Source organism: Nicotiana tabacum, chromosome 21 (assembly GCF_000715075.1).
Source record: "Nicotiana tabacum cultivar K326 chromosome 21, ASM71507v2, whole genome shotgun sequence".
Taxonomy (NCBI): domain Eukaryota; kingdom Viridiplantae; phylum Streptophyta; class Magnoliopsida; order Solanales; family Solanaceae; genus Nicotiana; species Nicotiana tabacum.
Genome location: NC_134100.1, coordinates 13564228 through 13577755, shown reverse-complemented (window position 1 = coordinate 13577755; position 13528 = coordinate 13564228). Strand labels below are relative to the sequence as shown.

Below are 13528 nucleotides of genomic sequence, written 5' to 3'. Positions count from 1 at the left end.
TTTGTTGTGGGGTACTCTATTGAGTATTCAGTTAGCTGTAAGGATAGCTTCCCCCCACAAACTCTGCGGTAATCCAAAACTTATTAATAAAGAATTCATCATTTCTTTTAATGTCCGATTTTTCCTTTCCGCAATTCCGTTGGATTGAGGTGTATAAGGTGCAGTAGTTTGATGGATAATTCCATTCCGAACATATTTCTGCAAACATAGATTCATATTCTCCACCTCTATCACTTCTAATCATTTTGGTATTTTTATTCAATTGATTTTCTACCTCATTCTTGTATTGCTTAAATGTTTCAATTGCTTAATCCTTACTATTAAGCAAATAAACATAACAATATCGAGTGCAATCGTCAATAAAAGTAATAAAATACTTTTTCCCACATCGAGATGGTGTCGACTTCATATCGCAAATGTTTGTATGAATTAAGTCTAAAAGATTTGAATTCCTTTCAACAGACTTATAAGGATGTTTTACAAACTTAGATTCAACACATATTTGATATTTCGATTTATTACACTCGAATTTAGGCAATACTTCTAAATTAATTAACTTCCGTAAGGTTTTACAATTGACATGTCCTGAACGAATATGCCATAAATCATTTGACTCAAATAAATAAGAAGAAGCTGAAATTTTATTCATACTGTCAACGACCATTTCATTGAGTTTGAAAAGGCCCTCCGTGAGGTAGCCTTTTCCAACATATATTTCATTATTGCTTACAACAACTTTATTAGAAACAAATACACATTTGAATCCATTCTTTACAAGTAAAGAAGTAGAAACTAAAATCTTCTTAATAGTAGGAACATGAAGAACGTTGTTGAGCGTTAACACCTTGCCGGAAGTCATATTTAGGAATATCTTCCCATAACCTTCAATCTTGTCCGTTGCATTATTTCCCATGGAAATCTCTTCGGGACTAGCAGTAGAGTAAGTCGCAAATGCTTCTTTGATAGCACAAACATATCGAGTGGCTCCAGAGTCAATCCACCACTTCTTCGGATTTCCAACTAGGTTGTATTCCTAAAGCATTGCACAAAGATCATCAATGTCATCATTCTTCTCCACTATGTTGGCTTGTCCCTTCTTCTTATCCTTTTTCGGGAGACGGCAATCAGGGCTTTTGTGACAAACTTTTCCACAATTGTAGCAGTTGCCCTTGAATTTCTTTTTGTTCTGCTTCTTAGTTTGTCCAGAAGACCTCTTTCTCTTCTTACTTTTTGGAGCAGTCTCCTCAACGATATTAGCTCCCATGATCATTAAATTTCCACGAGACTTCTTCTCGGCTATTTTGTTGTCTTCCTCGATCTTTAGACGTATTACAAGATCTTCCAACTTCATTTCTTTGTGCTTGTGCTTAAGATAGTTCTTGAAAAATCTCTCCACGAAGGAGGCAATTTTTCAATCGTAGTAGCTACTTGAAATGCTTCATTCACGACCATACCTTCAGCAATAAGGTCGTGAAAAATAAGTTGAAGCTCCCGAACTTGGGTTCCCACAGTTTTGTTGTCTATTATTTTATAGTCTAGAAACTTGGCAACCACGAACTTCTTCAAGCATGCATCTTCTATCTTGTACTTCTTCTCAAGTGCGCCCCATAATTCTTTCGAAATAAATTCTGAAAAACAGTATAGGAACAAATCGAGTCCACTGAATACACAATGTGTCCTTAAGGAAATTATTCCCCTCAAGTACCTGGGGTTCTGGAATATATCCTCTCAGGATAGAATGATTTAACTCACCAGCATATTGGTACCAAAAACACAGATGGACAGCGAACCACTCCACGTGGATGTATTTCATCCTTATCTCAAATTTATCTTTAGATAAAATATCTCTACACATTTTTCAATGTGTAGAGATAAAGTAGACATAATTATTGACTGGATAATAACAATTAGATTTTATTTTGATCTCAACCGTCAGATGGATTTCTTCATAATCTCAACCGTCGGATGGATTGCTTCATAATCTCAACCGTTGGATGGATTTCATCCTTATCTCAAATTTATCTTTAGGTAAAAATATCTACACATTCTTCAATCTATAAAATGAACATCATTTAGGAAAATAACTAACGATTTTTAATTCATGTCAAAATCGAATCAAATATTCTTATTTATCTTCCGAAAATGAATTTCTACACTGAATGTTCATCTAATAATAATGATGAAAATTCCTCCTGCTCCTCCTCCTCATCATCTTTAAATTTAGATGATACTGTTGAAGAAGCGTTAATCTTACAAATATTCGCTTGAACAATTATATGTTACAGTATTTACAAGAATCTCAAAATAATGAAGTTTGCAGAGTTGGCTCCGTTCCAGGTAAAAATACGCTATTAAAGATACCTATCTTTAAATAATCCTTGATCATTTTATTATAACAGGTTTTAGTCACTTTAATTAAATCAAATAAAAGTTTGAAATTCGAATTCATAGAAATTTGAAATAGAGATCTACAATTTGAAAGCGTACAGTACTCCATAGTCCATACAGAATGGACCAAAAAAGGAAAAAAGAATAGCAGTACTCTTTAAACTGATGAAATTACTATAATAACCCTACCACGCAAGATGGACGTATTACATTCCAATATTCCATCTTTATCAAGATTTCTCAAATAGCATCACAATGGCCCCTCAATTGTCCTTAATAGCACAATAAGGTTAAAACTGTCATTACATACTAAACCACAACTAGGCGTGAGCCAATTTACAAAAAAGCCTCTAAATCACCAGATCCCGACACGTGTCCTCACTCTTCCTCCACTAGACAACCCAAAGGCCCCGATCCTACCCACAAACAAACACATAGAAAGCACAGTAAATTTGAACCAATAGATTCAAGTCACACGGATCGATGACGTGGCCAATATTTTGAAATCCCGCCCAAACGGAGCCGGACTTGAAAATTTCATTGCTTATATTCAATTTTATGAGTGCCCAAAATTTCTTTTGAGTCCCTAACCAAAGCCCCTTCTTATCTCTTCCCCTTTCAGCCCACAACACACACACACACACCCAACCGGCATATAACTCTTTGTTTCTTCCTCTCTTGTTGTCTATACCATATTATTCTTCTCAACCCTAAAGGTAACTCGTTAACTCACCTACGGCCCTGACTCGGCCGAGTCGTACTGGTTTTCGCCGATTTCAACCGATTCTGACCGGGTTTGCTCCTTTAATTGCAGGTTTAATCATGAAAGGAGGTAAATCAAAGGCTAAATCTGATAACAAGTGAGTACTCGTTTCCTTTTACTTATGATTTATTGTTTCGTATTTGAGTTTTAGATCTACGATTGAGGTGTGACTATGTGATATTTATGCATGTTTTGAATCTGTATGATTTTGTAAGTATTTTAATGATTATAATATACTTTTGGCTAATTATTACAGCCTATTTATTATATCTGAGATTTTTCTGTTAATTTTGGATCTACTTTTTTGTTTTTAATATGTTTTGGAGTATCACGACAGCTTGTCAGATTTAAATCTGTTATATTTTCCGGCGTTGTTGGCCTATGATTTTGTATGATTTTTTATTTTCGTTTTAATGTGATTTTGACGAATTAATAAACGAATGTATATTGTTATTTGGTAGTATTTCTCATTTATCTTGTTGATTTTTGATGATTTTGATGTGATTTTGGTTCCTTGTTGATGGCTCTTCATGTATATTGTTGATATTTTCTAGTATTATCATCCTATAATTATGTTTTTTGGATTTTAATGTGAGATTTATGGGTTATTACAGGCTCGGCGTTAAGAAGGCCGCTCCTCAGACTAAAAAGGAGAAGCAGGCTGCCAAGGATCCCAACAAGCCTAAGAGGCCAGCAAGTGCTTTCTTTGTTTTCATGTACACATCTGAGCGCTTGTCTTATTATTTTTGTTGACTTTTCTGTTTAGTAAATCCTGAATTTAATAGTATTTTTTGTGACTTAATGAACAAAGGGAGGACTTCAGGAAGCAGTATAAGGAAAAACACCCAAACAACAAATCTGTAGCTGCTGTGAGTATTTCCCCTTTACAGATCCGAAGTCATTGTAGAATTCCCTTTGTTTGTGTTTGATCGAGTTTTTGTTATCCTTATAATCGTTTCTAGGTTGGTAAAGCTGGCGGTGACAAGTGGAAACATTTGTCAGATGCTGTAAGTATCTACTTTTCAGCATTTAACTAAAATAATATTTTTATTTGTATGTCCATAATATTTGCACGAGAAGAGTTCGACTAATGGTCAATGAGAATTCATGTAGCTGAGCCTGACTTGTTACAGCCAGAGGATAATTGTCATAATTTTACCAATTAGCTGTCTGATTTCTGGAATTATCTCATACCTAATTATGTTTTTGACAATAATATAGGAGAAAGCTCCTTACATAGCAAAGGCAGAGAAAAGGAAGGCTGAATATGAAAAGAACATGGATGCTTATAACAGGCGACAGGTAAAAACCTTGTGTATAGTTCCTTTATGCCCTCTATGTTATGATGTGGTTTTGGTTCTAAAGAACTCTTCATTTGTTCTTCTGTTTAGGCTGGTGAAGCTGAAGAAGAGGAATCTGACAAGTCAAAGTCTGAGGTTGACGAGGAAGAAGGAAGTGACGAGGTTTGTGTTTTGATGAAATGATCATTAGTTTCTTTAGTTTTGATTTTGGGGTATGTGTATTGATTTTGAAAGTTTGTTTGCTCAGGAGGAGGAAGATGATGACTAAAGGAAGTGTTAGTTGATGAAGAAATTGGTTGGAGGAGTTGTGTAATATCTTAGAGATTTCCATATATGACTTCCTCTTTTTCCTATTAAATACTTGTCTTTTGTTTATCTTTTGGGGTATCTTAGGGTATGGAAAAAGATGAAATTAGGAAAGTGCTGCCTTTAAAGCTCAAATGACTATGTACTTTTTTAATTTGATGCTGCAGCTTAATGTTTATTCGGATAGGCCTTAGTTCTTTCTTGGCCAGTATATGGAAATCATGTGTTTTTGCTAATTAATTTTGTAGCTTTGTTGGTCAAAAATCTCTCTGGTGTTGATTTCTTTTATCTGGTGATGTTTCATTTTGACCTCTAGAGGTAGCTCTCTTGTTTGCCCCCCCACCCCCCAGAACCACACGCATTTTTTTTACACTATGGTGGCGGGGGGACCGGATCTAATGCTTATAGATCCATACCAAATGTGCGAAAATATCTTGCGTCTATTCAGTCGGATAAAATACTTGTGCATACCAAGTTGTCTTTGCTTTTGGTGTGGTATCCCATCTGACTTCTCTCTTGGACCCGCTTTTTCGTTGAAATGTGAATAATTTGTCTGTTATGGATTTGTTTGTCCTTTTCCATTATATTTCTCTTTGGTAATGTGTCGATGCCATGTGCTTTACTACACCGTGTTTACTTATTTGCTGCTCGGGTTTCATATTTTGAGTCTTTGTTGTGTTTAATATGAGGTGACTAATGGACTAAGTATAAGTGGGTAGCGTTGAGAGAGACTTCTCGCCTTGGAACTCAAGATATTTTTTGTTGTTTTTGCAACGATATTTTTGTTATGATACTAATTGTAATTATTGGGAGGAGTAGAGGGTGTATACCCCACCTAATATATATTATTCTAAAGTCGGTTGCTCTTGAAAACAGAAAATGTTAGTTAACAATATAGCGCCTAAAGGAAATGTGCGCCCACTGCTCTGATTCTATGGCATTTCCAATTGATGTGATGCTTGACTAACAGGGAAGAAAAGAGGGTGAATGATTGTACAGGAGGTGTATTAAATTTCAATTAATTTTGGAGAAAAAGGCAAGATATTCTTTGCTTGTGAAGTAGGAAATTTATTAAGTTTGAACTGTTTATACCACTTTTTTTTTGGTAACGAAGATATTTATTTCGCTTTGTTTAAGAGTTATTATAAATTGGGACTTTTTTAGGACACAAAGTTCCTAGCTTGTCCAGTTCAAAAGTAGGAACAAAAGGGGGCGGGGATAAGTACAACATAGGATTTCGAAAAATGTTCGAGTTGCTTCCATGTTTTGCCATAGCATCAACCACTTCATTTGCTTCTCTGAAGACGTGAGTGACCTGAGGCTCTCCTGTTCTAGTAAGCATCCATCTGCAATCAGTAATCAAATTTTGATACGGACCATCATCGTTAGTAAGCATGTTAACTAAGACACTGCAATCTATTTCAATCACTAATCGCCTAATGTTTTGTTGAATAGCTATTTTTAGACCCTGAATAAGGGCGAGTTCGTCCATGTATATGTTAGTAGCGTGAGGAATGGACATGTTAAAGCCTATAATCCAATTGCTTTCGCAGTTCCTGATATCCCCCACCAATGTCGCCCCTCCCAGGGTTGCCTAAGCTAGAACCATCTATGTTTAGTTTAAAAATTCCCCGATAAGATGGCTTCCATTTTATGTAGACGGTCGTCTTGGGGTTAGGACTCTGTATAGGCTCTGTTAACAACTTAAATTCCGTTGCACTTTTAACGATGTTTTTTAAGGAGAGGAGATTTATTGTTATTTAAAATGACATTATTCTTTGTGGATCCAGATGTGCCAAAGAGTAAAGGGAAGGATATCTGCCTTAGTTAAGTATCTGTTAAAGGAGGATTTAGTGTGGCAAAGAGGTTTTAGCCAATTATGCATAGTGAGCTCATTGCGAGGCTGATCTGGGTATTTGTAAGAGCTTCCCAATTGATCCCAAATAGGTTTTGAGTGTCGGCAGTTGAAGAACATATGTTCCATGTCTTCTTCTTCATTTTGGCAAATATTGCAAATGCTAAAGTTAATGATTTTCCTATTATGTAGCATTTTGGAGGTGGGTAACCTGTTAGGGACAACTGTCCATAAGAAGGACTTGATTTTGTTTAAGGTGTCAAGTTTCCATAGCCAAGAAATGTTAGTCCAGTTTCCTTCTTCTTTGGACTGGGCTTGGATAATTTTGTAAGCAGCCTTTGTCGAGAAGGATCCATTAGGTCCCTCTTCCCAAGTAAATTTGTCTATTGCCGGCTCGCTCTGCTTGACATATGTGCTAAAAAAATTTTATAAATGGTTTTTGGTAGTTCGAAAGATAGGATATTGATATTGAAAGAGCCCTCCACTAGAATAGAACTTAGGGGGAGATTTATTTCATTGAGAAGCAGAGGCCCCTGTATGAAGGATCGAAGGGGGCCTGAGTCTATGATCTAGGCATCATGCCAAAGGTTGATGGATTCCCCATTTCCTACTTCCCAGTGTATGCCTTTTTCGCAGATTTTTCCTCCAATACAGATATTTTTCCAGGTGTGGGTTCCTCCTTTTTTCTCTAGGTCCTTCCACCTGGAAGAGTCCATATTGATGTTATATCAATTTTGTAGGACTTGAACCCATAGAGATTGTTTTCCCTTGCAAATCTCCATGCCAGAGTTGCATTAAATGATTGGTTTTTCCATTTGGCTTTATATAGTCCCAGACCTCATTCCTTCTTGTTCCTAGTTACTGTGTTCCAATTTGTGAGGTGACATTTTCTCTTTTCAGATGTACTCCCCCACAGGAAGTTTCTTTGAATGGTGTCAATTTGTTTTAGTGTAGCTTTTGGGAGGCTATAAATGTGCATGACATGATTAGGGATTGCTGCAAGAGTGGATTTTATTAGGGTAGTCCTACCTGCTGTAGTCAGGAGATTAACTTTCCATCCCTGTAGTCTACTGTTAAGGCTATCAATGATAGGTTGGAAATCTTTTTTGGATGGATTTGAGTTCAGGATTGGGAATCCTAAGTATTTCCCTGCTTCATTCGAGTGTTTCATGGATAAACATTGACTAATGTATTCCTTGTTTCTGGAGGAGGTATTTTTGGAGAACATAACTCTTGACTTGTGAAAGTTAATGGATTATCCCGAATAGTTGCAGAATTTATTAAGGGTGTCTATTATTGAATTACAACTTTTTTGGTTGGCTTCTGCCATCAGGATTAGGTCGTCTGCAAAGAATAGGTGAGACAACTGTGGTCCTTTATTAGACATTTTATGGGGGTCTATCTGCAACAGTCAATTTCATGGTGTATAAGCCTAGATAGCATTTCCATGCAGATTATGAATAGGGATAGGGATAGGGGATCCCCTTGTCCAATCCCCCTCGTTGGTCTAAAAAAGTCCATGCTAGACCCGATTATCAGGATTGAAGTTTGAGTGGTCGAAATGCAAGACATTATTAGGTCAATCATATCTTTGGGGAAATTTAAAGAGATTAGTGAGAATCTTACGAAGGACTATTCTATTTTGTCGAAGGCTTTTTCCAGGTCTATTTTAATTAACATTTCCCTTTCTTCCCTTTAGTTCTTTTGAAGTAAGACACTACTTCGTTCACAATGATGGCATTATCAAAGGCTCTTATCCCTTTTAGGAAGCTTGTTTGTGTGGGGTGTATGACTTTTGAGAGCAGTGGTTTGATTCTATTAAATAAATCTTTGTAATTATTTTGTAGGCAGTGTTGCAGAGGCTTATAAGTCTAAATTGTTTAATAGTTTCTGGACTCTTACATTTTGGAATTAAACAGATGTAGGTTTTGTCCATTTCCTCCGTCATTATTTTATTTCGAAATATCTCCTTACAAAATCTAATTAAAACATTTTTTGTTTCATTCCAGAACTTTTGGAAAGAGAAAAGGTGAAGGCCATCCGGTCCTGGCGCTTTATAAGGTTTAAAGGAGAAGACTGCCTGTTTAATTTCCTGGAGGTTTGGTTCTAAGCTCAGTGTAGGGTGGTCCCAACTACTAAGAGTAGTATAGTAGGACATTGGAGTTTGGTTAGTTATGGAGGAAGTATGACTTGTTTTAAAGAGATTGTGGAAGAATTCAGTAATTAAAGGAATAATCTCCTTTTGGTCGTAGAACCAATTACCCCCCCTCAACTCTTAAGCTAAGGAATCTATTTTTTCTTCTACGTTATATTGTGGTAATGTGGAAGAACTTTGTGTTTGCGACTCCCTCATTTAGCCATTGTACTCTTTACTTGAGTTTCCAGAATTTCTCTTCTAGTTTTAAAAGTCCATTAAGGTCTTCTGTTAGGGTTGATTCCAGGTCTCTTAGAAATTGACTAGTAGTATATTTAGGGGATTTTTGTATCCCATTGATCCTAGCCAGGGTAACATTTTTTCTATGGAAGATATTCCCAAATGTAGTTATGTTCCAGTTTTTACTTCTTTTGTGAAGTTTTCAATAGCAGTTAGAATAGAGTCATTGACGTTCAAATTGGCTTCCACTAGAGGTTTAAAGGACGGGTGGGACAACCACATTGATTCTATTCTAAAGACTTTATTTTCACGGGGCATACTTCTTCTTAATTCAAGTTTTATAGGGCAGTGATCCGAGTAAACCCTGGTTAAGTGAGTTACTTGGGCTTCAGGGTATATATTAATCCAGTTGGTGTTTGCCATATATCTATCTAACCTTTCTATTATTATTAACTTAGATTTTTTCCTTTTATTTGACCAGGTGTACTTTGGACCTTTAAACCCTAGGTCTAGGAGTTCACAGTAGTCAATACAGTTTATGAAGTTGGAAACCTTATTATTATTGACTGGTAATCCACCAAAATTTTCATTTGCCCCTGTCACTTCATTAAAGTCCCCCGCGATTAACCAGGGGCCTTTAAAGGAGTTTGCTACTATTTTTAGGTTATTCCATAAGATACTTTTTTCCTCTAATAAACAGCTAGCATAAATTACTGATAAAAGCCATTGGTGTAGGGAATCTTTTACCTTTACCATGATGCGAATTTCCTACTCAATGCTAGCTTATTGATCCACTGTCACCTCTGTTTCATTCCACATCATAACCATTCCACCTGAGTTGCCCTAAGCTGCAACTTGGGTCATTTTTGTAAACCCAAAGTCCTCCATTATAGCTTGGTGTTCCGCTAACTTTGTTTCCAGTAAGGCCACCAGAAAGGGTCTGTTATAGTCTAACATTGATCTAAATATCCTCCTGAACTCCTCATTACCCGCTCCCCTGCAATTTCAGATTATGACACTCATTGATCTATTTAGGGTTTGGGATGTATCTACCTGTGTCTATCGTGAAGTCTCTTGATGTGGACTCCCCCATGCCATGTTGACTTGGTTCATCCAGTGGTGCTCGTACAAGGTTGGGATTATTTCTGTCCCATACTTGTAAATTCCCGGGGGGCTTTGAAGAATTCTTATATTGATCGAGAATTTCCTCAAGTCGTGCGGGCAGCGTAAGATGTATCATTTTTCTCTTCTTTCCTTGAACACCAGCGTCTTTGGGTCCCTTATCATGCCGTACTCCACTCGTCTTGCTATCGATGATCCTTCCTCGTCTTCCCCCTCGTCCGTCTGTGTTTGAGCAAGTGCATGGGAATTGTTTGGTACCGTTACTGTAGCTATCCTCAACTCCTTCGTTACTATTTGAGCAAGGTAGCTCGGATTTTCCAGCTGAATCGTGATGTCTCGCCCTTCCAACTAGAGGTTCAGATTGAGGGAGAAACATGTCAGCCCGTACTCCAGCCATGACTGTGGAGCATGATTCATTGGTAATGGTGGTGTTGTGCAGATTATTGGCTCCGGTGGGTTCATGGGTGGGTAAGGTGCATGGTGTGGTATTCTTGGTTGTTGTCTCATCCAAACATTTCTCCTGTTTCTGTTGTGCCTGCGTTGGTAGTTGGTCTGATGAAATCTGGCCATGGTGTTGTTCGTTGAGCTTTGGCAATAAGGGAGTTGTATTTTTGGATGGTGAGAGCTTGTTGGAGTTGGAAGATAAAGAAGTTGATTTGTTGAACATTGGTGTAATGTACAAGGTTGATGGGACTTGATTATCAGCTTTTTGGTTTGATTTTTGTTTTGAGAGGATTTCTTCAATGGTTTTTGTTGGAGTGATTTATGACAGAAAGTAGTTTGAGGTAGGTTTTTTTTTGTGTGTGGATGTAGGAGACCTAGTTGTAGGATGATTGTAATCAACATTAAATGTTGACGAGGCTTTGTCTAAAGTGGGATTATGGTCTATGTCCATCAGATTGTACCTGTTTGTTAAGCTTAGGACTTTGCCTTCAGCATGCTCTTTTGTTTCTTGGTTCTTTAGTTGTTGTCCGCTGGTTTTAGAGGTAGAGTCTGCCTTTTTTTTGTTGCAGAGTATGTGGGTTCTAGGGTAGTGAATTGGGGCATTAATTGTGATGTGGAGGGGTTTGACAAAGGAGGGGTAAGGGGTTGTCCAATGTACTTTTGTACAAAGGGGCTTTAGTGCTGGTGCAATAGCTAAGTTTTCCTACGTTTTTTTTGATCATTTTCGTTGGGTAAGTTCCTAGGGTTGACTAGTGTTTCAACAATGTGGACTAGGTTATGTTTTTGGTTGGGGGGAAAGGTATTGACCGCAGGGTTAAGCACGTTGTTGTCCTTGGGCAAAGGAGCATGTTGTGAACGTTGGAAGTTTTCCAGATTTGGTTCCTCATTTCTGGTTTCCTCGTTTCTGGTTCTTGTGGTTCCAGTTGGCCCGATTTTGTTTGAGGCAGTGGTATCATTTAGGTTAGAACTAGTCCAGGTTTGAGTTTTTTTTGGTTTTCTTTGGTGTGTCACAATTGTCCAGTGGTCTATTTCTTTGGTTGGGGTTTCAACCTCCATGGACCTACTATTGTTAGTATCATTGCTTGGTTTTGAGGTAGATGTTGCATTGGGGCAGTTATTTGAATTGTGCCCTAGCCGTCCACAAGACTCGCATAACAGGTTAAAACTTTCGTAGGCTGTTTTTTGGTACTGATTTCCTATGATGATATGTGTTTTAAGGGGTTTCTCAATAGGTGTTAGTATACATAATCTTGCATATTTACCTCTAGTGGCTGAGGTGGTGCACGTGTCGATCCTAATAAGTTTTCCTAGTTTGTTTCCTATTTTGTGAAGAATCTCATAGTCGTAGAACTTCGTTGGGAGCTCTGGTAATCTGGCCTAGTCTGCTGAGAAGGTTAGTGATGCTGTTGAGGCGATGAATCTGGGCTCCCATTTCCTTACAGTGAGGAAATAGTAATAGTAAGATATAACCACCTAACAAGCTATTTCAAAACTATACAATTTTTCACTAGTATAATCTGTTTCTCTTATCATACTAAGCGCTAGTTTTTTGAAGAATAAAATCCAAATTCAGCCTCTTCAAACACCATCATGACAGTGCTTCCTATGAATTAAGAAGTGGTTTAATATGGTTTAATATGTTGTTGATTTGTAATTTTAGTCTTACTAGAATAAAATTAAGTATAAATCGAGCACGAAACTCACAACATGTGGGAACACTTATGAAAATTTTAAGAAAATAAACTTGAATGTACAATATCTAAAATTGAAAAGAAGCACTAGGGGCCAACATTGAAGGGTCTCTGAAAGTTTTCCTTTAATTAATCGACTGTAGCCTGTTTTCTTTCACGCCATTGGATGTAGTTCTAATTTAGTTTTTGTAATTAAGTTTTTCAAGTATTCAATAAAGGGTATTCTTAAGCAGATTTTTTTTTCGTTTTAGGAGAACAATTATTTGTTTTAAAAAGAATGTCAAACCTCCATGGTATAATATTACGTTGTAAATGATTTTTCCAAATAAGTACTTACTTTTAATGTAAGGAAAATGGTCAAATTTATCCATGTGTTATTTTGTGAATAAACTTTACTCTAATATTACTCGCGCCATTAGAAAAAAATATTTTTTTTTCCATGACCCCCTAACAGAGCTCCAAAGTGAGATATAGTCAGACTTATGATAGCATTCCTATATAACAATCTTTCACTATAAAAGCTAAATTTTTTTATATTCAATTTTTATATTATGTTATAATATATATTTTCTATAATAACACTTCATTACAGGAGCCAAAAGATATTGGAATGAAGGAGGATGTTATAGAGAGACTTGACTGTAGTTATAAACCATAAGCAACATTGAAGGTGTAAATTCGGACATTTTTCTCAAAAAAATTGGTCACATGAAAATTACCTATTTTATGCTGGAGCGGCTAGGGGTGTTCAAACCGAACCGGAAAACCGCACCAAATCGAAAAACCAAACCAAACCGATTAAAAAATCCGACTAGGTTTGGTTTGACTTGGTTTGGTATTGAATAAAAAAACCCGAACCAAACCGACATATAAATATATAAATTTTATTTATATTTTAAGACTTTATAGTGAATTTTCTTTAGAAAATGTAGAAATATTTGGGGTACTCTCATGTATTAACCTTGAAAGCGTAAATTAACAAAAAATTATTGTTAGACGACTACGAAAATAACTATCATGTGTTACTAAAAAAATTCTCCCATTAGAATATTTTAATAGATCATATGTTTGTCAATTTTTTTCCATATTTACTAAACATATATTCACTTATCAAAACTTTATCTATAATTTTAACAAAGTAAGATTGAAATAATATTCATGTAACAAAAAAAACCCAAAAACCCGAAAAATCCGACAAAACCGAACCAATCCAAACCGATATAGTTGATTTAGTTTGGTTTTGATAAAAACCGAACCAACCCGGTCCATGTACACCCTCACTAG

General features: G+C 36.5%; 1 protein-coding gene across 1 annotated transcript; it reads left to right on the top strand.

Moving 5' to 3' along the window:
* The first annotated feature begins 2956 nt into the window (after window positions 1-2956).
* On the top strand, window positions 2957-5022 carry LOC107767998 (HMG1/2-like protein). The gene is made up of 8 exons (XM_016587101.2): window positions 2957-3104; window positions 3203-3248; window positions 3766-3867; window positions 3963-4020; window positions 4114-4158; window positions 4373-4453; window positions 4543-4614; window positions 4700-5022. Exons 2-8 carry the CDS (start codon window positions 3211-3213, stop codon window positions 4718-4720), a joined length of 417 nt encoding a protein of 138 aa, XP_016442587.1. The 5' UTR covers window positions 2957-3104; window positions 3203-3210; the 3' UTR covers window positions 4721-5022.
* The last annotated feature ends 8506 nt before the right edge of the window (window positions 5023-13528 follow it).

Bases quoted from the DNA above. Each gene is read 5' to 3' on its own strand.
- LOC107767998 (XM_016587101.2), top strand. From the start codon at position 3,211: ATGAAAGGAGGTAAATCAAAGGCTAAATCTGATAACAA. The intron at 3,249-3,765 runs GTGAGTACTCGT...GGGTTATTACAG, and splicing joins AAGGCTAAATCTGATAACAA to GCTCGGCGTTAAGAAGGCCG. The intron at 4,615-4,699 runs GTTTGTGTTTTG...TTGTTTGCTCAG, and splicing joins AGGAAGAAGGAAGTGACGAG to GAGGAGGAAGATGATGACTA.